This window comes from Trichoplusia ni, chromosome 18 (assembly GCF_003590095.1).
Source record: "Trichoplusia ni isolate ovarian cell line Hi5 chromosome 18, tn1, whole genome shotgun sequence".
Classification (NCBI taxonomy): Eukaryota; Metazoa; Arthropoda; class Insecta; order Lepidoptera; family Noctuidae; genus Trichoplusia; species Trichoplusia ni.
This window is the reverse complement of record NC_039495.1, coordinates 752,837-778,478: the sequence shown is the minus strand read 5'-3', so window position 1 is coordinate 778,478 and position 25,642 is coordinate 752,837. Positions and strand designations below refer to the sequence as shown.

The 25,642-nt window shown below is 37.4% G+C and overlaps 2 protein-coding genes across 8 annotated transcripts in view; one reads left to right on the top strand and one right to left on the bottom strand.

The window, feature by feature from the left end:
• LOC113502961 (neurobeachin) overlaps positions 1-25,642 on the top strand; it is a 363,451-nt gene that overhangs the window by 264,887 nt on the left and 72,922 nt on the right. The window lies entirely within an intron of this gene.
• LOC113502963 (protein mab-21) lies at positions 17,521-19,564 on the bottom strand. The gene has a single exon (XM_026884740.1). The coding sequence runs from the start codon at positions 18,954-18,956 to the stop codon at positions 17,859-17,861; it is 1,098 nt and encodes a 365-aa protein (XP_026740541.1). The 5' UTR covers positions 18,957-19,564; the 3' UTR covers positions 17,521-17,858.

The window sequence follows — 25,642 nt, the reverse complement described above, 5'->3', positions numbered from 1 at the left end:
TCGTATTTAAGCTCTCGTTCTTCAGAACTGCAATTGGTTTTTAGGAGAACAATGGATTTTAAACTTTATGCCCGTTATCATGTGATACACTTTTGATAACTAACTCTACATTCTATCAAAATGAAAACAATGGAGTAAGCACTCTAACTTGAAGTACATAAAGAGGCTATTTGTCTGTGCAATGTGTAAGGATAGTAACACACAGTGGTGTCCGTGCAGTGGTGCGTCATTTCGATACATTAAACAAGTGATTTATACGCGGGAAACGGCGAAGTCAAAACACAGGACGATCGCGTTCAGTGTGCAACCGGCCTGCGATGTAGGGTTGCCACCAACGTATTTATTTACTTTTCATTTAAATACAACTTTATTAGAACATTAATGTTCGTGCACAACTTGTATATAAATATGTTGACGCTTTTATAGAACAGACTATCATAAAACTAAACGTTTTGACATGCTATTCATTTTTTATCATTTATCGTAAATAGTTTTTTATTATTCATAATTTTTTAGAAAAAGTTTACTGCAGATTTAATATGGGATCAATTACCTATGTTTTTACAATAATTTAATAACTTAAGTTTCTTGTTTACTTATTTCGTGTTCCTAATAAAACAAGCTGGTACTTATGATCATAGTTTTATGTTTTTCCTATCTGCCTACTGGTAGAACAAAATGCATCTTGTGGCAGCCCTAGTTTGTTAATTTGGGCAAGACGCATGTAGATCAGGCGGAGTCCCCCGGGTTCCCTCTCGTAACACAAGCGGATATTGGTTTTTGCCACTAGCTTCCTACTTAGAAAAAACATCCCGTAAGGTGCACACTTAACTGTAATATGCGTATGCTGAAGTACTTTTAGTGAGAGAGGGTTTTTCTATTTCAAGTACCTACCTTTCATTTTTGATATCTTCTTTTTCAATATACTCTAAGGAGAAAAAACACTAAAGATATGTTGTAGAAAAGATTAAATAAATATTTTTAGTAAAATAATAAGTTTTAATGTGTTTTCATGAAAGTTTGCTTCTAAAAACACAGACACGGTTTCTTAAACTGACGTTTTTTCATCTGGTAATAGCTTAACCTATTTTATTCCACTCTGGTTAGAAGACACAACACAAATGATTCTCGTCACCATCCGCCAATCTATCATAATTTAAAGCTCGGGGGTCGTTTTGCAACTAAATGTGTTTTACTCCGAGGGGAGGGCGAAGGGTTAATTCACGAGAGTAATTTTATTGCGACGCAGCAAAAGGGTTAAGTGAGGTGAACACTGAATCATGTTTTATGCTTTTTAATTTGTTTTCCGAAATCAATTTGGGGTTGTTTGTAAAGTGCTCCACGTAGTATATACAACCCCTTTGATTGTACACTTTGAAGTTTGATGACGCTAGGGCAACATTAACACGACTCCATTCTTATCCCTTAATTGTATTTTGCTCATTAAGGTAAGGTTTCTTTTATTTCTTTTCTCTTTTGTACAGGTCCCATAAATAATATCAAGTGAGGCCATTTAGTGTCAAATTTTGTACAAAAAAGTAATATTGCATTTTTTTTATCTCAGTGCGAATAATAGATTACTTTAAACGGTATCAATTAGTACTTAATTTTGTGCACGCTAGCGAGCCCTATGCGCAAAGTAATAAGTCAAAATAAACAAGAGCAGTCGAGCAGGTTCTCTATCTTAAAAAATGAGTGGCTTGTATCAACAGTATCATAGCCGGGGGGCTTTCTCTTTAAAAATATCGTCCCCGTGCTCTAATGAGTCGCCGGCTATTAAGCAATTACCTCGGCGAGAGCACCTGGTCCCGAACACTGCCTCTATTCTATTAATACGTAAGCGCTTAAAGATGCACGCTTAATGTGTTCCTTCCATTAGCCGACGCTGTAAATTATATCCACTTTAGATCTATGAGCTCCTAGTTCGTACTTTCGCCACTGCCGTAAATGAGACATCTCTTTTATTCAAGAGAGACCTGTCAAACACGGCTATTATGCGCGTTCCCTCAGTTAATTATCTCCTTCTATCGATCCTGCAGCAGCTACTGATCAATCTATTCGAGTAGAGTGTACGAACGATGCTATCTATTCTCCTATAAATTGCTTCCTTCAAAATTAGCCGACGAGCCGTCGATGTCTCAAAGACAAGCAGATTCTAAAATATTTAAATTCAATTCTAAACAGTCGTATTTCACGCGCTAACCGCTGCCGTGACGACTAAAAAAACCCTAAAATGCTCTCAGATATTAAATTCAATACAGTGCTACTATTTTCGTTCAACCATGAATTGAATTTTTTATGGGACGCGCGTGGGTCTCTGTCATTTGTTTTCATTACGCTACACCCCTCAAGAAAAAAGTTTGTATGCCTACGCTGACGATATTACAATAATTCCTGCCGTCTGTATGTATGCTGGTCTTGATTTAAATGTTATTATCATGCGGACGGAACTAGTGACGTTAATAGCGCTAACGATTTGAGATATTACCTAATAATCTTTATCTTTATTTTACAAATGGAATTCAGAATACTTAGGATATTATTCGTCTCATATTTTATGCATGCCTGGTAGTCTAATCTCTTTTTCGTTTTATCTCCGAGCGATGATATTTCTTAATCGCAGCGTCAAAGGAATCAAAATACAATATTTCTCTTGAATGTTGACTGTTTCGAACAAACACCTACCCACAACCAAGCCATATTAAGACATTTATGTTGACATAACTGTATAGAGGTCTTTTTTTCTAATCAGTACTCTGCTCCGGTAGCTGCACTAGTTTCCTAAATTTAATAAAATTAAAACAAAACGAACAGAGCATATTTTGGTCTTTTGACAGCTTTCAAAAACATAGCTTTACTAAACATTTTATCATTATCACAGTAGATCGTTACAAGTGTAATAGTTATTTGTCAACCATCCAAGCTCTGAGAGATTCAAAACAGTACAATGAAATAAACGGTTTGATTTTGAAACAATCATCGGAGGCACATGACTGGGACCGAGTTTATTGTAGATCCCGGACAATAAATAGTTTACCGCGGGGTGATTATCACCGCTAACGACCAAACCCGCGCCAAATACATAAAACTCCACCAAGTATCACATGTTTATAATCTTTAAAGAAGATAAAAAATACGCGATTAAACTTCTGGAACATATTATGATATTCAGTTAACACTTTTGTCACAATAAAACAATACGAACGTTACAAATACTCAACATTTTTGTTCATATCGCCGGATTATTCTCGTTTAGTGCTCATATCATAACACACATAACTCACCACCACGACTGTTATTTAGAACAGCATTGTTCTCATTTTCCAGCTGTCTAAACACAGCATAAACAATAAAAAATCTGCAGCCAACAAGCAAAATGAAATGCGAAAATGAATTCGCAGAAACTAAATGTCACATTAGGAACTTTTATCAACATTTTATTGATGCGGTACATAATTAAAAAACTTCACGGGACAATCTCGGGGATACAAAATGTTGAGATTTACGGCGCAAGATTAGATAGGTAACGAATAAAAATATAATATTTGTGTTTAGAGAAGCGGACGTGGAACCCCCGTACCGCGGTGGCGCCTACCGCCTGCCGCGCCGACCCTACCCACATCTTTCCCATAAAAAGTAAAAGATCCCACAGTACGCACTTACACGCACTCCCTTGTAATGGCTCACTGTTACCTCATGTCCTAGTAATGTTGCTCACCAGACAGACTCGCTTAACATTGTTACATTTATTGCCCGGTGCTTTACGCTGAATAAATTTATTTCATCCTCATTATTGATGCATTCTCTATGGGGGTTGTGTTCTGCTAAATGCACGGATGCATGGAGATTCATTTGTTTTGCATTAAATAGACATAATGGTTTGATCATAACACAAATTAAAGAAAGCTTACATTACCTTCGCACTGGGAAATTCAAAGCTTAAACAAAATACTATCAGCCTAAATTGCAACCGTCAGAATTGGCACTGAATGTACCAGGAGAACATAAACCAATTAGAGGATGGAGCGGGTGACCGTGTGTGCGGCGCACTGCGAACAAGTCAATACTAATTGCATTATTTAGTGTGTGCCGTCGCGTCTGGATAGTGTTGGCATGTTTAGTGCACGCTACGAAGGTCACGCGTGACTCAGCTGGCTGCCGCTAATGTCACGATATTGATGAGACATTGAATCTAATCTGCCATTTATAGCGTGAGGTATACTCGTACGACTGCGATATAAATATTGTGCCTATCATCGAAGTTACAGAGTCTTTGTCTTGGGAATAATAAATGTGTTCTTGGTCTTCCTGATTGCCTGGTATATTTTTTCTATTCTGTCACTCAAACGAGTAGGTATAAGGAAGATGACATTCTGTACATAGAATTCTCGTTATGTCATTCGCTTCGTACATTTGTTCCACGCATCAGACTGGAATCTAGTTTTATATCATTATCTCATCCGAAATACACGAGACAAGATCTGAAGTTTAACTTTAATTATTCGTAGATTATCTCAAACACAATTATAATGATAGCCGTCGGTGGCTGTCGTGTTGGTACACTAGCAACAAATATGAATGCATTGGGATGGGTTCTCATTACGCCCACGTTTTCGGATGGTAAGTGAACATGACAGATGGCACTACACGTGACACGCTACTAGCTATCGATGTCGTAATATTGTACGCTAATATACATAATCATATGTATCTTTTATCTCAGTCTAATGTTTTATGACTCGATGTTTGTTAGGAAAATTATTAAATGGCTTCTGTGGTGTCTCTCGATACAATTCTCAATTGTTTATTTATTTACTAAAAAAATATTAAAGCAAAGCAGCTTATTAAAGATATATTGGGTGCTATTTATGTCATCTAGCCTTCTAACTTTTACAGGCCGGTGCTAAAGATATTTATCGAAAACAAATATGTAATTTTTCACACTCCTTAACTCGCTTAATTATTTAGTAAATGACTATTGCCGGCTTTACGCAACACCTCTAGCACAAAGAAATAGAGATAAAGATTGAACACCTAACAAATGGAATTCTAATAAATATTAATTACTAACGAATGTATTTGCAACTACCCATTGAGCAAGAAAAGAGTTATTAGTTCTCTACTAGTAACGATCGACTAACGGAAGAAATAAAATTAGCTGCGGACTTATCTCTGCTCTTTAAATTAAACAACATTATAAAATATGTAAAACGAGGTTTAGGTGCAAAAAAGCTTGTTAATGTAGCATGAGATTAACATAGTTTGATTTACATGTATAATATATGTGGATCGAGGAACATGAGCATAATATTATAGAGGTTTAAAAAGGCATAGTGCTCACGGAAAAAGTATTAAGACGGAGAGAAATTACAATTTCTAGTAATTTTTTACTAGTTTCTTGTCGAAACTTATGTTATATTTATACAATTTAAGCGACCTCTACCATTGTTTCTGGATTTTTTATACATCTCCGTGGCTGAATATACCCATTAAAAAATTACTCAATGAAGCGCCATCAGTTAACAAAACACTAACACAAATCATCAATACATACTTAGAGCGGATTAACTAATTAAACTGTCCTTTTCACTTGCTAATGGTGAGAAAGAGAGATTGCGTATTGAAATACAGACTCAACTCCATCACAAGCATAGGATGTGCTCAATTATATCGTAAATAGTTCGCGCTGACCGATGCGATGACTATCGTAAAGCTCCGAGTTATGTTACTGTGAAAAGTTTGAATGTGATAAGGTGCCATTCGATTAGGAAATGAAGGGACATGGAACTGTGTTCTACTAACGTGACGGTGAGCTTAGTGGTGATGGGATGAATGGTTAATAAGAGGAAGTAGTTGTCAATTAGGTTCGCATTGCGTCATCACAATTGATTCAATAGTTATATGTATATGTGTGGTTCCGTATACAAAGAGTAAAAGGCTCCGATGTCTGTCCATGTTTCTGTCCGTTTACCAGTTCTTCACCTGGTTTTATCTCATGAACCGTGATAGCTAGTTTTGAAGTTTTTATGGGCGATTTTTTCTGCTGCCGCTATAAAAATAAATACTAAAGATAAAGTTAGTGGTGAAACAACGATTCTTACGGTAAAAAAAATTGGTTATGGAACCCCTCAATGTAGCGCGTCAGACTCACACTTGACCGGTTTTTAATTACCCTTACTACTGAAAACCGATGCCTCAACTCATTTTTAGTGACTTAATTATTACAACTAGAGTATTTCACAGTTGGTTTTATTCGCGGTAGTGAATACTTACATTATAATAACAAAATTTTAAAGCTTTCTTTGAAACCTATAATTTATTCAAGTCTTAAACATATACAAAGTCTAATAATTTTATTAGTGTGCACTATGACGTTAAATAGTTTTTTCTTCCATAGTTCTTATCTAAACATGGGCGCTGGTGATTAAATGGCCATGTTTATTAAACGACAGCCAGATCTAGTTTTTATAAATGGTTCGATTTTCCTTGATATGTTTAGTTGCGTAAATAATTGAATGGCGCTTGGGCTGTAGTAGTGATACTTTTTGAAGTAGGAAAAAGAGCTAGATTTTTATCATTTCTCTTTTTAACTTTTTATTTGTTATCTAATATTGTTTGGCACTTATTAACGGCAAATGCTAGTTAATTAAAACTTTCGAAGTACTTATTGTTTTTATTTGTTTTTTATTTATCGCCATATATAGCTAAATTTATTTTCCTTCCAATGCAATTGAACAATGTCTCTGAAAAAGTAGTGTGCGAGCGCAGGTTTCGTGCGCAATACTAAATTAATAGTTTTCTTTCCGCGCTCTGTGTGAAATCAATAAATTAATACTACGTATCTAGTAACTTAGTGTAATAACATTTTATGAGTAAACTTTATCACTTATTAATTAAGTGCAAACATGAAAAAACTGGAAAACATAGTTTTGCACTTATGTACATATCTAATGTGTTTAGCACTAAGCTTTGCATATGCATGCGTTTGCGCATCCATGCGATGTTAATGCGTAATTAATCAGAGCTCTTGCTCTGTCTCATTTGATAATATGTTTTATACATGTTTAGATGCGATGGCCGGCGGTATTTCTATTACAGATTATTCCAGATAAATAGTTTTATACGAAGATAACTGCCTCCTTTCGTCCCGCTGAAAATTAACTACGTTATCAATCGCTACAAGGCTTAACTTTATGCGTTCTACCATCGACTATTTCATTAAGTTTATTGCATATGTTATGGGCGGACTTGACTCGAGATTCCTTGTTTTAACTAACGAGGCTTTTTACGACTAGTGCAAACGTATTCCCTATAAATATTACTTTAACAGTCTTCAGTAGCTCTGCTAACAAACTATCCGCGTGTGCCGTCTTGTGTCGCCGCCGCCATCAAAAAGATGAAACTTTACGTTTTAACACCATTTTTCCTTGAACCAAAAAGCTCCTGTGCCAGGTCCTGCGGTATCACCGGCTCGCCGACAAAGGGATGCATAACATTGTGTATCCATGAATTATTCCGTCAGTGCATCGTCATAATAGAGGTCACACGTTTCAGGACGCCACCGCCGTACTCTTTTAGTAAATAATTACGCCGGAAGCCGCCCATAACGGGCCACACTTAATATAAATCATCCACTTAACACTTTTTTTTTAAACTGGAAAACGCAGCGACAATATCATCTAAATATACCAGGAACGCATAAAAAGTTTAAAGTTTATTTTGGTGTACGGCGATGAGAAAGTATGCGGCACGTCGTGAGCTACGAGCGGTGTCCCAGCAGTGGACGGTGCCCGTCCATCATACCGTGCTCCGTCCCTCTCGCACTTGCCAGATTACTAACCTCTCCCTCTCGTTACCCATGCGTGACTAGCTTGAAACAATCACGTTTATTTTTGATATTCGAACCTTATTTGAATAGTGATGGGCTAATATTTCGACTATTTTTGCATCGAATCGTATTTTTTTTAATTTAATTAATCCAGAAATAAATACACAGCACAGTAAAAAATTCCGTGCGACTTATTTACGATATACAAATATCAAACATCATCAGACATTTAAAATGTGAAAAAATAAAAGGTGTCTTCTTGGTAAAAGCACCTTTGGACGTCGAGATAGCATATATTTTTACTTTAATTTCTGCCTATTTTTTTGGTTTGGATATTGAAAAATGTCGTCGGATGCATCACTAACGGCCTGTTTGTATATTTTTTTTTTCGTTTTTTGTGAAGCGACACAGAAAAGCTTTTTGGGTGACGCGCGTTATCGTGCCACGTACAAAAAGTTTTGCGAACGGCTTACAACCTCGACGTTTGTATTCAAATTGCCGAAATGTTCGCTAAAATATATACCTAAGTAATGTCTGAGTTACTTGGTTTGCTTTTGGACTATCTCTTATAAATTTAACACGATATTTTATGTTATTTAGTGGCACTGTTAAAGATCTGTTTGTCTCTACATACCACTTAACAGTGATAGAGACAGCATGACAGTTAAGTACGACTTTTAATCGAGTGACGTTTGTGACGCCGGTTAATCGTTGTAGTGAGTAAATCACACATCGCGAGCTACTGGAGCCCAACACTAGTCATGCGTAAAAAGAAAAGTGTAATTGATTTAACAGTGTTTAACTTTCTTAATATGCCTTAAATTACAGTTTAATGTCTCGGTATATTTTGCCTTTAAGAATTTTACTACAAGAAATGAATTCCAAGTAATGACTTATTTTTGTATTAAGTGCCCTTCAGGCATAGCTGTAGTCACTTTTAAATGTATTTCAGACGCCTACTTAACTATTAAATTTTTAGAAATAACTCAATAGGGTATCGTTAAGAGTTTTCGATATTACGTGACTCTGTAGCTAAATTATATATAGAGTAAAAAATATGCATAAGGAATCGAGGCTGTGGTAGGAACATTAAATAATACTTCTGTTACGTAAACATCACAATTTGTATGGCGATATTTTTATATATTAAATTAAAACTAAATGATAGACAATCAATCATTTTATTGACTTATTGACTGACATACCTACCTCCTTACGTATCAAATCAACAGCATATATTTTTTTTCAAAATTTATCTTACATCAATTTTAATTTTGATTGTCCTCTTTTTTATGTGTTACTACGTTTTTTCTTTACTTAAGCTCACAAGGCTTATTATGCATGATGTGGTCACCTGTAATTAAGGAAGCACAAGAACTCTGTAACTTCTTTTTCTCTTGTATATTTGAAGGTGTATTCTTTGTTGGTGATCCATATAAGTAATTAAATAAATAAAAAATAATGTATTATTCATAAAAAATATCAATCTTTAGTGCAGATAAAAACATTTTCTAAACGCTCTCGCGCAAGAATGGTTTAACGTATATTTAATTGATCAAACATGTATGTATGTACAAAATATTACACACATAGATTTTGTATTTTTTTTAGTATAGATAACAGTGCAATTTATATTATCATTTAAATGCTTTCTATTCGCCGTTAAAACGAACATAAATAAAACAACCACCTCTAAGTAAACAATTATGCAATTCCTAACCGTTAATGTAATAATTATGTTGTTGTAAATAAAGAGTCCATTCAGTATTTGCACAAAGGATCAAGATTAAAAAAATAATAAAATATGAAATAATTTTATAGTTTTTTAATATTTGTTAACTTTGCAACTTTATAATAAACCAGTTCTTGTTATTGATATTTAGCCGAGGCTTATTTACGTCAATCCGATGCATCACGGAAACCAGTGATGTATGTATAATAACATGTTTGTATTGTATGTTGCGAGTAGGGACGCGGCTCTTGTTAGCAAATCAAACATTATTCTCTATCAACAATGCACCGTAATATTATCTCGAAAGCGGGAACCGTTTTACTAAAAATTCTATATTTCACGGACCAACGAGTCGGGCGGGGTCCCACTCCGGGCGACAGCTGTCTCTCCTACCTACAATAATGTTATGCAAATCATATACAAAAGGCGGTCGTTGACAGGTCCCAATGATAAATAATTTAGATCACTGATTAAGTTTATCGGGACTTCCTTTCATTTATTTCAATATTTTTTGGTTTTAGGTCAGCCTACATTAAGGAATTCGGGTATAAATAATGATAAGAAGCCTTTTAAATAGCCATATAATTACGTACAGTTTTATAAAAGGGCTTAAAATATAATTACTCAATCCGTAAATAATATAGGAGCGCAAAACCGACGCTGAAAAAAAATTGCATATCCATAATAATATTTCCATAATTCACTCGCTCCGCTCTCCGGCCCCGCTCTCCGCTCTCAGTGCCACCACCACGTCCGTACACATTAGACGCACGACTGGACACACTGTTCGGATGAATTATTAAATACCAAGCCAATGCATGCAGTGTTCGGTTACTACACTATTTGCTCGCACTCTTTGATGTTCTTAGCCCGAGGTTTTTTGTTATCTCCGACCGTCCATAAGCATATATCTTATTTATTGTAATTATAAAGAATAGGCATTTAGTTCCTAAAATATAATGCGGATTTACGCCCCATTAAAGTGTTATAAAATGTTACAGACAATGACACGAAGCGAACTTTTGGTTTGCAAAATTTTCGTCTCAAGTAATTAAATGAAGGGTTCTTATTTTACGATTTTATTTACATTTTCACAAATTTGTTTTATATTTAAAGATACCTTTATATCTCTTAATGGTGCTGGATATACTGTAAACGTTTGTTTCCTCCTCGTTTGTTCTCCCCTCACAATTCGGAGTGCCGCATGCCGCCGGTATACTCGGCAAGGTGACATCAGTATTCAAAACCTAGGTCTTGGAGTCAAGTTTACAGCTGATTTAGTGTTCAGTCATTGTATTACAAATACTAGAATACATTTGGCCGTCTAGACATTGGGAATATTGGATCGTTTGAGATGTACTAGGTCGTTGCCATGTGGTGTCGGGAGCACAGCGCATGTTGCCAGGATGCATGTCGTGCGACACTAGTGCAGGCTAGATGGAATATGTAGTCCTGAACGAGGCATTGGACTGGTTTTTTTTCCAACCATTGTTTTATCAATATTCTCTAAAACAACTGTAAAATGTATAAAATGTAAGAAAGGTAACATTAAAACATCAAATTCTTCGGTAATTAGTATCTAACATTGAACTGTGCGCTGGAATATCAAAAAACTTTTAATTTACCTCTAAGGTATTATTTAAATACTTTTTAGTGAGACATTGCAACAATAATTCCAATCCCGCAATGAAATTCATAAATACAAAAGACATATAAATAACCTGCAAACTGTATTTACTTTGTAATTAAAATATGCAGAAAACTATCAATGGTAAACCCTGAGGAGACATTTTTTAAGATTATTATGTAAATGCGTATAAGTAAGCAGTATAATGAACGGTTGAGCTTTATTATATCAAATAAAACACTCCATAATCCGCAGCTTTAGATCCTCACATACTAGTCTCTGTAAATAGTAGTTAAACATCTTTTGTAAGTGGTTACTTTATCAATAACAGAGTCAATTGGAATTTGAATTTATAATCAGTAAAACAATTCCTACGGATACAGAATTACTCAACGCCATATTTGTTTAATAATCTTACGAAACTGACCACTTAATACCATATCGTTTTAATAATTGAATGCAGAACCCTCATCCTTACCTTCGTAGCTACTCTTTGCTAGTCGTTAAGATTTCCCTCGGATCCCGTCATTTGCAAATCATCATAAGCAAGGCTCATGTCCTAGTTCCCCTGTCTGCCAGCCTGGTACTTGCAGCTCACCCCGCAGGTCACCGGCGGACGTTCGGTAGCTCAAATTATGTATATGACAACAGGTTACAGCCTCGCACATATTATACCTATAAATATGTATGTAAATCTCGATATAATCGAATAAACATCGTGCCTCGTCCACCATATTGAATAATTCATCCGGCAAATTGTAATATTATACAGATTACATTGAAATTTGTCGCCGTGAACGCGTTTGCGCATTCGTTATGCAACGCAACGCGAAATTTTCGCGTTTCGCACGAGTTCGGCGGCGGCGGGAGATAGGCGCGCGATAGTGTGCGCACGCACGCGGTACTGTTAGGACTTAGGGTTCTAGGAATATCGTTGACAAGGACAAGTGTTAGAACGGTTCTAGCGTTACCTATTCTCAATGCGTTAGGTCTAACGTGTTGCCAAGTCGGCAGATATGTTATGGACAATTCTCAATCTCTACATTCCATGTACAGATTTCTTCTTAGAGTTATAGGTAAACTGTTTAAAACGCATTTTAGATTATTGAGATTGAGGTCTTCACGTTCTACCGCTGTAATACTCATTTTTATTTAGCCAAAAAGTTCAGGAAAATTCAGTTACTAAAAAATAGTAAGCAAAAAAAGCAAACCCACTTTTTTGCCTTTGTAGTTTTGTAACATAGACAAATTACAAACCGAAGAGCAATAACCACAGCTTCTTGGAACCAAGACTAACTTTCTACATCCACACTTATCGGGTGCGGTTATAAACTAACTGCTCATAAGTTAAACTTAACCGGCGATAATGTCCAGTGACATCACCAAAACAGTTACCGCGTCCTCTATACCTGATACTGTATGCAAACTACACCAGATATTACCGCAGTAAATATCATCTCGAATTATATTTGTCCCATGTTCTAACTCCTAACGGTCTCTTAACATTTCTAGAATTGGATTTTCTCTCCAGTAGTAGGCATACTGTAATACTGTTAACATTGCCGAAGATAATTGCGAAATTGGTTTTTATGATTGAACTATTCTGCATGTATGGGTAGAGATTAGTATCCTGGACTTAATACAAGTAAATTTGATTAAAAATAAATGCGTGTGAATTGCGTGCCCGACTTAGGTAAGTAGAAATTATGTCGTAAAATATAATAATAGTATGTGACATCCTGAAAGACATTTAGAAACAGTTATGATTTGATATCACTTTCGATTCAAACTAACGTGTTGAATAAAACTTGTAGTTGATATATAAATAAGTATCAATTTTATAATTCAAAACAACAATTATAAAATTGATGAATAAACGCCGCGGACCACACGGCCACTCGGACAAGACGCTCATTCCAAACATTATCATAGGAAATGACTTTCAAGAAACATTCTGTGAGCCACATATTGAATACGTACTCCTGATTATAATAATTATGATGTCGTATTAAGTGTTCGTGTTTGTTTGATCGTCACGTGAGTAGCGGTATTGTTTGAGTTATGGCGAGGCGAGTGGCGCCGCGCGTCGCAACTATGCGTCGCATACTAATGTCATACAGTAATGATGCACGTCTTGTAGGTGCCGAACGCTACTGAAAGTGTTTAATTGATGTTACCCGAGTTGTGTGTTGATATGAGGTGTGTGATTATGTTGTTAGTCAGTGTTAGGCATTTGGTTATAGCTAACAGTTACACGGTTAACACGGTTTTATTGTCGGTAGTATTCGGTTAGTGCATATAAAACATCATGTTTTAATACTACACTGTAATATTTTGATAGGTGCTCCAAGTTTTGCTTGGCTGGTTAATCCGGCTTGCATCTATTAGAATAAGTTTTATCTCAGAGGAAGAACGGAAAAATTAAAGTGCAGAGAATTCTAACTCTCTGTTATCAAGGACTATTCCTTGTTAACAGAGCAGCAGCTCATGTTCTCTAAAGTCAAAATGATTACGGAAACCATGCTAAAGCGCTTAAACAAACAAAGACCCAAAATGATTAAGAGAATGGCCCTAGTTGTATTCCCACAATTCGAATATTTTGAAGTCCTCACAGTAAATCGACAGTCTCGCTTCAATATTTCCCTGTAAATGTTAATAGCTCAATAAATCTCCAGTAATCGATCACCTAGCGTCGTCTGCTCGCCTGGTATCTTTAATTGGTACTTAATAGGCAATTATTGACGTCAAGTGGCTCTAACTAGCAGACTCAGGGCACTTGCTACTTAAAGTGAGTTATAGTAAAGATGTGTTGAAACTCTTAAAAGTTAACTAATTGATATGAGCTTCGGCTAACATACATATACCCAGAAGCTGGTTTAATGGAGATTAAGCTGATTGATGGATGTACTTGTGTTATATTAAGCTGCTTTAATTTAGTTTGTAGTTGAGTAGTTTGACTTAAAGTAGAACACATTGTAATTGAAAGACTGTGAATATGAAGCAAGAGTTACTTTAGCTAATCTTCAATATGTTTTTTTTTTATTAATTGCAACGGCTTTCCATTGTATTGGTATCCGCAAACCGCATATCATATCATATTGTTGGTTACAAGACAAATAAATATGCTACTCGAAATTTTGCACAAAACGCGTAGACTGAATAAATCACAAAAGCAAAAATTCGCTTCACTTCTCAAACCTCATCGAATATCTATAATTTAATTCAGAAACTATACAAATATGCCATAAATAAAATTCATACAATAAATTCTGTTTAAAATTTTCTATTAAGAGTCACAGTTTTTTGTTGGTGTAATCACAATGGGCCTACTTGGCGTTTGTTTGGACGGCGGCGGCGTGTTCACCGCCCCCTTTTGCCTCTTCATTATAACTATAATGCGTGTTTTATTGGCCACACACCGCCCACCAACATTTGTTAAGCTGCACCAATATTTGATGAAAGACAAATTATAATCGAAAAATTAGAGCGGAGTTACGCCTTAATGTCAATATTATTGACACTATTTTCTCAGTGTATTTACTACATATTTATAGTTTTATGATACCAAAGAATAAGATAAGTTATTTCTCACCCATAAACTCTGAAAGAAATGGCGGTAATCAGCACTACTGTCACATAACTCCCCTCTACATAAGATAAACCAATACGAAAAAGCAAAGGAATCTTCCCATTGGAATACCCACGTATCGCTAATTAATAGCAAGAGCTAATATCAATTACACCCTCATGCTGTTAGGGCCAGTAACTTGGGTTTCGCCAACTGTAACATTGTTCCAACTATTTATTGTAATTACTCCGGTATTTATTACAATTAGCCCGCTATTTATTGCACAATTGTTCTATGTCAATTACTTAAACAATATACGAGTATCGCCATACAATATGTTGATTGTTATAACCTATATTGGTGACCGGACGGAGCAAAAAGTATTGTTATAAAACAATTCAATCGCCTACATTCTTGCGGTTTTATGAACTGCGTTTTTTTCTCTAACCACACGTTTCAACTTGGCTCTTTTTTTGCTAAGTATATTTTTTTTCTAAATTTGCATTGAATAGACTGTCTGCTATTTTTATCCTTTAGTTTCCTTGCGTCGTTAGTTTGGTCAATATCATAAATATCCGGTAAAACTGTACGTGTTGTCTGTGCGTCCTTTTATGTAGCGTCGGTAGAGTATAGCTATGCCTAAAGATTTATCTTTAACCACCATTACTTTTTTAACGTTCATTAATAGACGGCAAAGTCGCCTGTTTTTCTCTAGATTATTATTTTCTCTTTCATAAAATCTCTTTACTTTTCGCTAACGGCGAAACAGATTTGATTATTTTCGATAAACACTTGTGCCCTAAATAAGATCATTTATCTTCAACACTAAGAACAGATGACGCAGAACCAACATTTTAATTTAGATCATAACTTTATTTCTGTCTCGAATATTTCCCAAACATCATTTATTAAAATGTTTTAGTTCGTCCTATTAAATGAGTTGTAACACGTCATCGGCCGGCGGATCGTAAAATCATAATGATTATAATGTAATTGTAATGTCATCAAGCAATTATGAAGTGTAGTCACAGCCTATAAAACATGGAGTATTTTCGTAACACCACCGTCGCTACTCACCATGTGTTCATGGGATTAATTACCCACCGCTTATTTTTTAATCTTTGGAGATAAAGACAATTTAATAAGTCATATACTGAGTAGTATTCGAAAAATAATAATAATACCAAAACATTTTACTTGCTACTTGAGTGATATAATAACATTTACTATGATTGTATTATAGTTATTAACATTTTGTAGGACTTAGTCACCTCAAGATACAAATAAGCGTGTACGTCGTAAAATCATATCCTCACTTATATTTATTCTGCAGTTATTTTTATACTAATTCGCCTCCGTAAGTAACGAGACCTATTCAGATCGTCTGATGTCGGTGAACCGGGTCCACTAAACGCCTCTGCTTTCCTGTGCTCCTCGGGCTAGATACTTAAATAATGTTATTTTATTTATAAATAGTCTATAGGTCTGTTTGTACGTGGAGGTAAAAACTAAAAACAAATGCGATACGATGTGCGCGTAGGCGTCGCGGCGAGTAGGGGGACCACGCAAACCTGTTGGGGACACTCGAGACGCGAGGGTATCACGTATTGTTTGTATTAATGCGCCTTTTAATAATGTTATATGCAGCACAGATCCCAGATTATTGATTTTATTGGAATTTAACGATCTCACTCTTTTTTGTTTTTCATTCTAACTTTATTAATTTAAAGGTGCTCTTGTATAACTTTAAGCTATTGAACCCAAAGATGTTTGACGTTAATTTGAAATGAGCCTCCTTATAAATAAACTCGGTAGAATATCAGGCAGATCTCACGGTTATCTCAACATTCTTAAAGTTCACAAGTCTGACTGTATCTCGCATCAATGTTGCAAAACCTACATCTGCAAGTACTTGCATATTTTCATATTAATTTACATTTCATCACTCTTATCCGCCGATCAACGAGATCTTTATCTCCTGTTTATAGCTAGGTATAATTCCAGGCTTTATCTCGGCTAGTCTTAAATTCATTACATAGAATTTTTAGTGCGTTTGTTTGCGAGTATCGCGTCTGTATAAATTAATGGCGGACTGTCTTGGGTGACTATCTGTGGGCCGGCCCACGGGCTTTTACAAGTAAAATATCGACTTGTAACCAGATACTGTCCACGTAGGACGACAAACATCACTTGACTACGTTTTGTGTGTTTTTTTGTTTGACTTTATGTTGCGCTGGTGCTATTCAATACCCTATGGAGACGGTTCAGTTTCAACATTTTATTGCGTTTGAGATCACGCTTGATATTAAACATTATGTTAGTATTAGGTTTCTGGTTAGTTGTTTTAGAAGTATAAAAAGCGGTTTTGTAACGTTATCATTAAATGTGTGGCATTTTGTTGTTATTGCGGTGAGCTAGTCGAAAAGCGGTTTGGTTGTAATTTGACATGTAGGTAGTAACGCATAGCTACGTGCTTGTGGTCAACATTCCTCAGTTATCTATGCTCGTTTATTGTTCATGCAAATGTGTGCAGAATGTGAACGTATCCATAAAACCTCGATATGGGCGCATGCATATGATTGGTTATTTAGGTTAGATTGTTGCCAGCGAAGCCAACCGCGCTCGTGCCGCACACACTAGGCCTACTTGCACATCCAGTATGCAGTCACATGATGATGTATGTACCAGTTGCAATACATCGGTGCCTGTGATCAAGTACCTATATATCGGTCAGGGAATGTGTCTACAAATCAAAGCAAAAGTTATAGTTTCAAATTATTTATTTTTAACTATAAATAGATTATGCGCCTACTTTATAAGATTTCAGTCAAATAAATACACGATGATTTTAAATTAAATATATCACTAAAATTGTACAACGTTTAAGCTATTTACATTATATCACAAAAATATTATATCGAAACTGCGTCCCTAGCGTATATTAGTATCACTTCTACTTACAGTCTGTCCGATCCGAATGGAATATTTCAGATAGCTCACATACTACAAACGTATACATACACTGCGACACACGGCTAGCTAGCACTACTCCGAGCACGAGACACTAGCACTGGCTGTGACTGGCACGCTGACCGCTCACCGCTCACAGCTTCTCGAAGGCGCGCGAGTTGGTGAGCATCTCGCGCGTGAGGCGCCACACCTGCTTGGCGGCGTTCTCCAGCGCCGTGGGCGACTTGCCCTTGAAGAGGTCCACGTGCGGCAGGAAGTAGTGCGGGCAGCGCCGGCACTGCAGCGACGAGATCAGCTGCAGGAAGATGCCGTTGATGCGGTCCCCGATGGCCACCTCGTCCCACTCGTGCTCCCGCGGGTGCTTCTCGCACTCGTACAGCAGCAGCGTCTTCATGTGGTAGCACGTCACCGGGTTCCCGGGCAGGTCCAAATGCCTGTCCCGGATTGTTTTTAAAATACTTAAGCATTTCCGCCGACATCCGCCTTGCAGGAGACGGTTCTCGGCTTCGAAGAAACTTAGCACCCACGCGTCGCCTTCCATTGCGGAATTCTTTCCTTGCAATGCAAGACATTCCTTTGATAACAGGTCGAAGCCTTCGGTTTTGACTTCAGCCACTATGTTAGGGTGTGGCCAGGGGATGGCGGGCAGCGGCCAGTGCGCGGCCGAGCGTGGCCACAGCCCGGCGCACTTGAAGGCGGGTGTTATTTGCACGATGTACCTTTCTCGAATCCTCAGCTTCACTTCTGTCGTTTCAGCAATCATTTTTACACAATCTCTATAGGAACATTTGTCACAAGCCTGCGCAACCAAGGTCTGGAACCTGGAGCGTATCTTCCTCGCCGACAAGTAGCCGGACGCGGTTATAAACTCCACCCACAGGGACATGGAGCGCTTCCTGCCGTCGCTCAGCTTCAGCACGGCGCAGCCGGGCAGCGAGCCGTCGTCCACGAAATTCAACACTCCCATTTGATTTAAGTAAATTACTATTTCGAACTCATGCGGGGAAACCACTTCCAAACCGTCGAAACGTCCATTGTAGTCGGTGAGCGAGGATATAAACCTCGGCTCCTGCAGCTCCACCTCCTTGAGAACATCCTGCACTATCCTGCACACTTCGTGGATAGTCTTGGTGATCTGCGCCTTGCGGTTGGCGACCCGCTCGTTGTAGTACTTGTTCATCTGGTAGACGAGCTTGGATTGGGCCGCCATCATCTCAGGTGGCACGAGCATGGTGTCTGTGTGTTGTCTCTACGCGAGGAGCATCGTACGCCGGCGGCGGTGTACGCACGCGCACGGCACGCGGTTCTTTGCCGACTGAGCCATGTCAGATTACCGGACTGTGAAGGCCGGAGTACGCCCACTGGGATGCGTACCAACGAATGAGGTAGCGGGAGTCTGTCTCGTTCGCTCCCGACGCGGTTAGGGGCGTGTCGGAGCGGGACGCCGCTATTTCCCTCCGGCCGCGTGCGGCGCCGGCCGGGTATTGATCGGCGCGCGGCCCCGCCCCGCAGCCTGTAGGTATCCCCCGGCGCGGGCTGCGGCGAGGTGTTCGTAATTACATGATTGCGTTAGTTCGACGCTCGTTAATTCGGTAGCTGTAACAAGGTTGGCTCTATTAATGAGGATATTTTTTACGACCGCCTCTTATCTTGATTCTAATTGGGCTTATTAATTCAATTTTGAGCAATTTAGGATGTTGTGAATAGACATCCTAACATGACAATTAATTAAACAATAATCAAATTCAATAGCACATTGTGTTTCACGAAATTTAACAAACCCAGTAGGTATAATGGTTTAGATTATTATCTAGCACAGATAGAAAAAAATACATACCTAGTTATACAGTGCAATCCGTGCTCACTAAGTTAATAATGAAAGGAGTTAGTAATTGAAATGATGTGCAATACTTATATACTTTCATATTCGATTCATGGTTACATCAAATTAGAAACTTATTTTTTTCCCGTATAAAATAAGCACAATGCAGGGCTCTAACACTGTTGTGATTTCCTTTAAATACTCAATTTAATCTCAAACAAATTCTTTGATCTTGATAAAATCTTTTACTTGAATAATTAATATGAAAATATCAATCTGTTTCAGTTATCTTCAATTTATTTAAAGTAAAAGAAAATCTAATGTTTCCCGTACACATCATTTTGATTGTCCTTCCTCGTATATAAAACGTGCTTTCCAAATAATTAACTTGAAAACCCTTTAACACGAGATTCTTGGATGTGTATAATTTGCTTGTACATAGTAATAGGTACATTTGTTGGGAATATATTTTCCTGGATCACAACTAAGACTGCCTACATGTTGACACACTTTTCATATCGCGGGTCTGCTTGTAAGAATTCCTTGAGAAATAATCAGCACCCTAGTACACACTTTCCTTTATGTTCAGTTTTCAACCTACTTTAAAAACGAGGAGATTCTCAATTCGTCTGTATCATTAAGTTTGGCTCAGCGTTTTTATTTGAAAATCGGCTGTATGGTTTTGTTGTAACAACATATTATTTTACAGTTTTGTGTAACATTTTATTAACTGAATGAAAACCACTGGTATTAACCATTAAAATACAGAGTAGAGTTACCCACACTGTCACATCACATTATAGCTCCATTAACTATTGATTCTTCTGGGTAGAGCCTGTACCTACTTAAAACTCGATGAGAATAAGAATTATCTTTAAGTATCTTCCACTATTACAAATTCTAATCACATAGCAATATATCAATCGCTAATACCTATTGAATAATCTCTTAACATGAACAGAAACTGCACCGAGAATGTTGAATACCTACCAACAGACTCATTTAAATAGCTTTAGCATTCTCTAGGGCTTCATAAAGTGTAGCATGGCTGTAGCCATCCTCTCAGATATTCTCCGCGCGTCCCTTAGGTGAGAAAATGTCCAAGTTTAGCTATACACCGCCGGTCTATTTCGGTCGGCCGCGATTGATGGGACGGAGTCGCGTGATGGATGGGACGACGCGGCTTGATTTACGTCCCGGCTCACTCCCCGCGATTCATGCGAGCCTGGTAATACGCCGGGATAGTCTCGCGACGGAAAAGGAAATAAACTTTCAAGAACATGGAATTTTAATCGCTGTAATAATTTTATTAAATTCAACATAACGGTCGTCTATTTTTGTGGTGTTGCTTGCTCATAGAGAATTAATCCTTTTAGCTGTCAAATAAAGTTCTGGATGTATGTTCGGAGCTTGAGATTTATCAATTAGGAAGCGTGGAAGACACAGATCACACAGAGTTCTCATTAAAATATAAATCTTGTGGTTTCAAAATTACTTGTGTTTTGATGTCTGTATTTAAGTCTCTTCCTTTTTAATAACTCTTTGTTCCTACAAAATTTGACTGATCACTGAGAATTGTGCATCATTAAGTCTATTGAATCATTTGACGCAACATTTCCCAACAAGTGTTATTATTTAACAACTTAACTGTGAAAACGTTTTACTAATTTACGGCATATTTTGATATGAGTATCGTTAGTCTGAATAATAAACACTATATTTCAAACAGCGTATTACTCGTATTTCCACTCACGTTCATCTGAATAACATATTGAGTATTTACTTTATGTTCAGCATTTACTATGTATCATACTTAAACTAAATAATCTTCATAACATTGCATTTTGCTTTCATTATATTAATGATGCTAGCTATCTCATTCATAAAGGTTTGAATCTACGAATTTACTGCATGCGGTGTTCCGGTAATCCCGGTACACCCTCGTACAAATATGAACCAATATTTTGTATCAAAGCCCTGGAGGAATATAAAAAGCTCCTAAATATTGCGTCGCTACGTAAATTCCACTTTGTTTATTATTTTATGAAGCCGACGGCGACGCGCACGCGCGAGCTCGGCAAGATGGCGGCCCACAGACCCCGCCCACTTCCGCCGGATGTCCGCAGGCTGTACGCCCTGCCGGCGAAGCCACCCTGCCGCTGAATGAGTTTATTTTTTAATACAACATGTAGGTAACTAGCAGCGACATGTCTTACCTACCAGTCGTCGGATTTAGATAACTGACATTGAGATTAACTTAGAAGTTAGTGTTATAAACTAATACGAGGAATATATATTTTTAGTGAAACGTACCACGTATACGTGCTACGTATTTACTTTGTTTAATTTTAAAGATTTATTACATACATTTATATAGATCTGTTTACATTAAAATACGTTTGTTTTGTTACATCAAGATTTGTAAGAACTGAAGCACCTAATTACAAAATTATGTCTTCTTTCAGTATTCTTTTGTCGCACAATCTAACTAATGTGAGTTAAACAATCATTTTATTTTTCAAAATATAATCATTAATTCCGCAGGAATTTACACGTCCTTGTAGAAGAAAAAACTTATTGGCATCATCTGAAACTTGTATCTATTGATACAATTTATCATTGGTCAGACTTTTATAATTATTTGCACATCAGATTAGTATCTATCTTAATATCGTCTTAATGTTAGAATTAAAAATAATGTGCAAATATAAATCACGTTACATTCCCAAAGCTTTTTTATTTTAGAAAAACTCGTGAATTATTGTCTCACATTATCCTTGTGGTCATTAAAACTATTCCTAACATTAATCACTAAAAACTATTTCGGAATTCCAAAATAACGAAACTTTAAGATAATTCTCGTTTGATAAACATATTCACACGATCGAATATTTCAGACTCACGTAGGTACGGATACGTTTTGACAGTCACAGTTCATCGTGTACACAAGAAGACGTTATAAGCATGAGGCCGCGCGCAGGCGCCGCTCATCTCGACTCAAGACTTGAATTTATATCCTTCGTAATGACAAACAGCATTCGGTCAGTTAACACGGCTAAATCAAATGCTTAGTTTTGTGAAGGCACTCGATTTAATACGAACAGTTGATGTGTCCCGTTACATTCCGTCGCCGCTCTATCACCACTCGTGTACAAACACACTGACAGACAGCATTGTAGAGCCAACGGCTCGGTGGCGGAACCTTATTATTTATTGAGAATTGAATTCGCTATCGTGTTGAGATATGAACGATGCTTACAGACAGACATCTGTCATCCCCCACCGCTGGAGCGCGACTGACGTTCGTCCCACCCTTCAGCGCGCGCAGAGTGGGGGCCGCTCCGCCCAGTTAGGGATACCTATGGAGGAATCATACGGACAAAGTACTTTCCGCGCTGCTCTTGATATTCAACCTTATTGCATACGACCAAAGTTGGTTTCAGTTATTGAGCAAAAAGTTAGGGTTGTACAAAACAAGTGATGTGTTTTTTAATTATTATTTTTCTCGAACGCAAAGATATTTCGGTCGCCTGCCCTCGGTAATTGGATTCAGCATGCGTGGAGATCGGCTCCGTCCCCGGATTGAGACGTACACTTGTCTCTTGTAATTATTATAAAGATTTGAGATAATATTCGGATCTCTTTGTTTTGTCGCTGTTCCTGCGCCGGTTTTGTATCATTAACGAATTGTTTCTGCGAACGTGCTCTGTGCGCGCCCGCCCGATGTCATTAAGATGTTCTCCAAAATTGTCTTCAAGTAAAAAGCATTTTAAAGAAGGAATTTGTGTCATTTAAATAATTGATACTAATTAGGTACAATCTTCAAGTTTTGGGTTTAACTTAGATTTATACGTAAAATATTCCGTATACTGGATACAAGACTCGTAGCCTTAATCTCATTACGTCTGCACGCAGCCAGCCCGCAGTAGTCAGCTCCAGGCAGCTCGTTATCACGAACAGTCCGACTCTATGTTAACGAAACGTAAAATTTGTAGAAGGTTTGTCTATGGTGCGTGCGCGTGCGCCGCTCAGATAACGCGGCCGTAGCGCGCGTTTTACTGCGCTCTTATCTATGACTACTTGTTGTTGATTGTCTATGGGTGGAAGCTTTATTTATTGCTTGGTAGGCTATGTTAGAAGCCGGCTTTTTATCTATTTAATTTGCTTTGACGGTTCTTAAGATACTTGTTTCGTTTTCATTAGTCTTGTAAATGTGGAAACGTAGTTTTTACATTACCTAATCAAGTTAACCAATTCAAATAAACCTCTAATGTGAGTCTACTCAATTTAAGTGGAGAAAGATAAGTAACATCAATTCCGTTATCTTTGGACATCATAATGCGATGCGTCAGTTGGCCAGACGATTTCAAATTAAAGTCTGATTCCTAGACATGAAACTTGTCTTATAATTGAAGATTCGCGGTAATCCGGAAGCGTCGGTGGCGCCGCTAACTACGCGCAGATGGCTCGTATCCTGCGCACGCGCACACGTGGCGCGAATTACGCGCTCGCGAACACTAATCGAACGTGACGCTCGTTGGAGACACATCTAATTGTGTTCGTTGTTGTTACGATCCAGTGGGCGGCGAGGTTTATTTTTGTTATGCTCTTAATAGCGAGTAAATTGAATTGAACGTTTTAGACTTCAAATGGGATGAAATGGGAATGTGTCATTTTGGGAAGTATGAGCAATGAATGTTTCATAAATTTTGCAAAACACTTTTGCGAAAGTTGTTATTTTTGTTAATCCTTTTCCGTTATGGATGCTGGAAGATAATACGAAATACACAACATAAGTCATGACGCAGATAACCATCAAAATAGAAAGGATATCTACTGGCCTTTTGTCGTCGATCTAAATAACGTCAACCAGTGTAAAGTGAGCAGTGACGTTAAAAATCATAATAAACGTCCAAAAAGTCTGACCAGAGATCTGTGACTGCCTCTGAAATTCTATTAACAGCATTAGGAGACTGGTTAGATTTATGTGACTCCAACATACTGTGGTTAGCCTGAAGCTGATGATCTTTTGACAGCCAGACACCGACGCCGATGTTGTTTTGTTTCGCCAGAGCACGGCGCGAATAATAGCGATGCCGATCAAATCGACCGCGCATAGCTTTCGATACCATGCAATAAATACCAGGACTCATTTTGTTTGGAATATCTCTTCTTCAGCTCGCAATATATGCTCAAAAATAAACTGTAGATTGAAATATAATTAAAATAAATAAATAACATGCCGATTAATAATTATTGAAAAAACAAATTTATCTAATTTTAATTAGATTTAGAGGTTTTTGTAATAAGAAATAGGACACGACTACTTATGTTGAATAAAACACACCATATATAACAAATGAATTTAAAACACATAAATATTCGAATTCTTCCTCCACTACAAGCAGGACCAGAGATTTATTCACGAATTGTATAAGCAGAGAGAAAAAAAGGAGCTAAAAAAAGCAAAACTCCAGAAATAGTATGTGAAGCTAGGAGACGCGATGACAGGGAATTTATTAACCATTCGGGATGACAAACTGCGGCGAGGAGCCGCCGAGATTACCACGAGATTACTCCCCGGTGGTGAGAAAAAAGTGAGATTTTATGAGGAAGTGCCCCGGGATCGAGGAAGCGATATATAATTTCAGTTTTAGAAAACTCTCGTAAAAAATGAGAAGGTTGGTGTAGCATTTTGGTTAAAATTACATGGAATACAAGATTAATATAAGATTTAGTCATGTCAGCTTTTTATTTCATTACAGTTAAAGTTACTGTGTCGCGTTTGTCTTTTTAATTTATTTCGATACCAAATTCAACAAAATTGACGCAAGAAAAAGTGTTGACTCTACAAACAGAAGCTAACATTAAAGTAACTACTGCAATAACAAAATATAATTATTAAATTTCGTAATTTCAAAGGAACTGTAGTAGCGGCATCAGTAATAGAGGTGGCTGTTCGCGCAACACACACGTGATGTATGGTGTTTTAATTAGGACTTCCTCGCGGCGCGTCGCGACGCCCGCGGCTCGCCAAACAAAACTAACTCGCGACTGATTCCTGTAACAACGCCCTCCGCTTGTTACTCTATAAG

Excerpts from the sequence above, each read along its gene's own strand:
- LOC113502963 (XM_026884740.1), bottom strand. The coding sequence starts at position 18,956 with ATGCTCGTGCCACCTGAGATGATGGCGGCCCAATCCAAGCTCGTCTAC.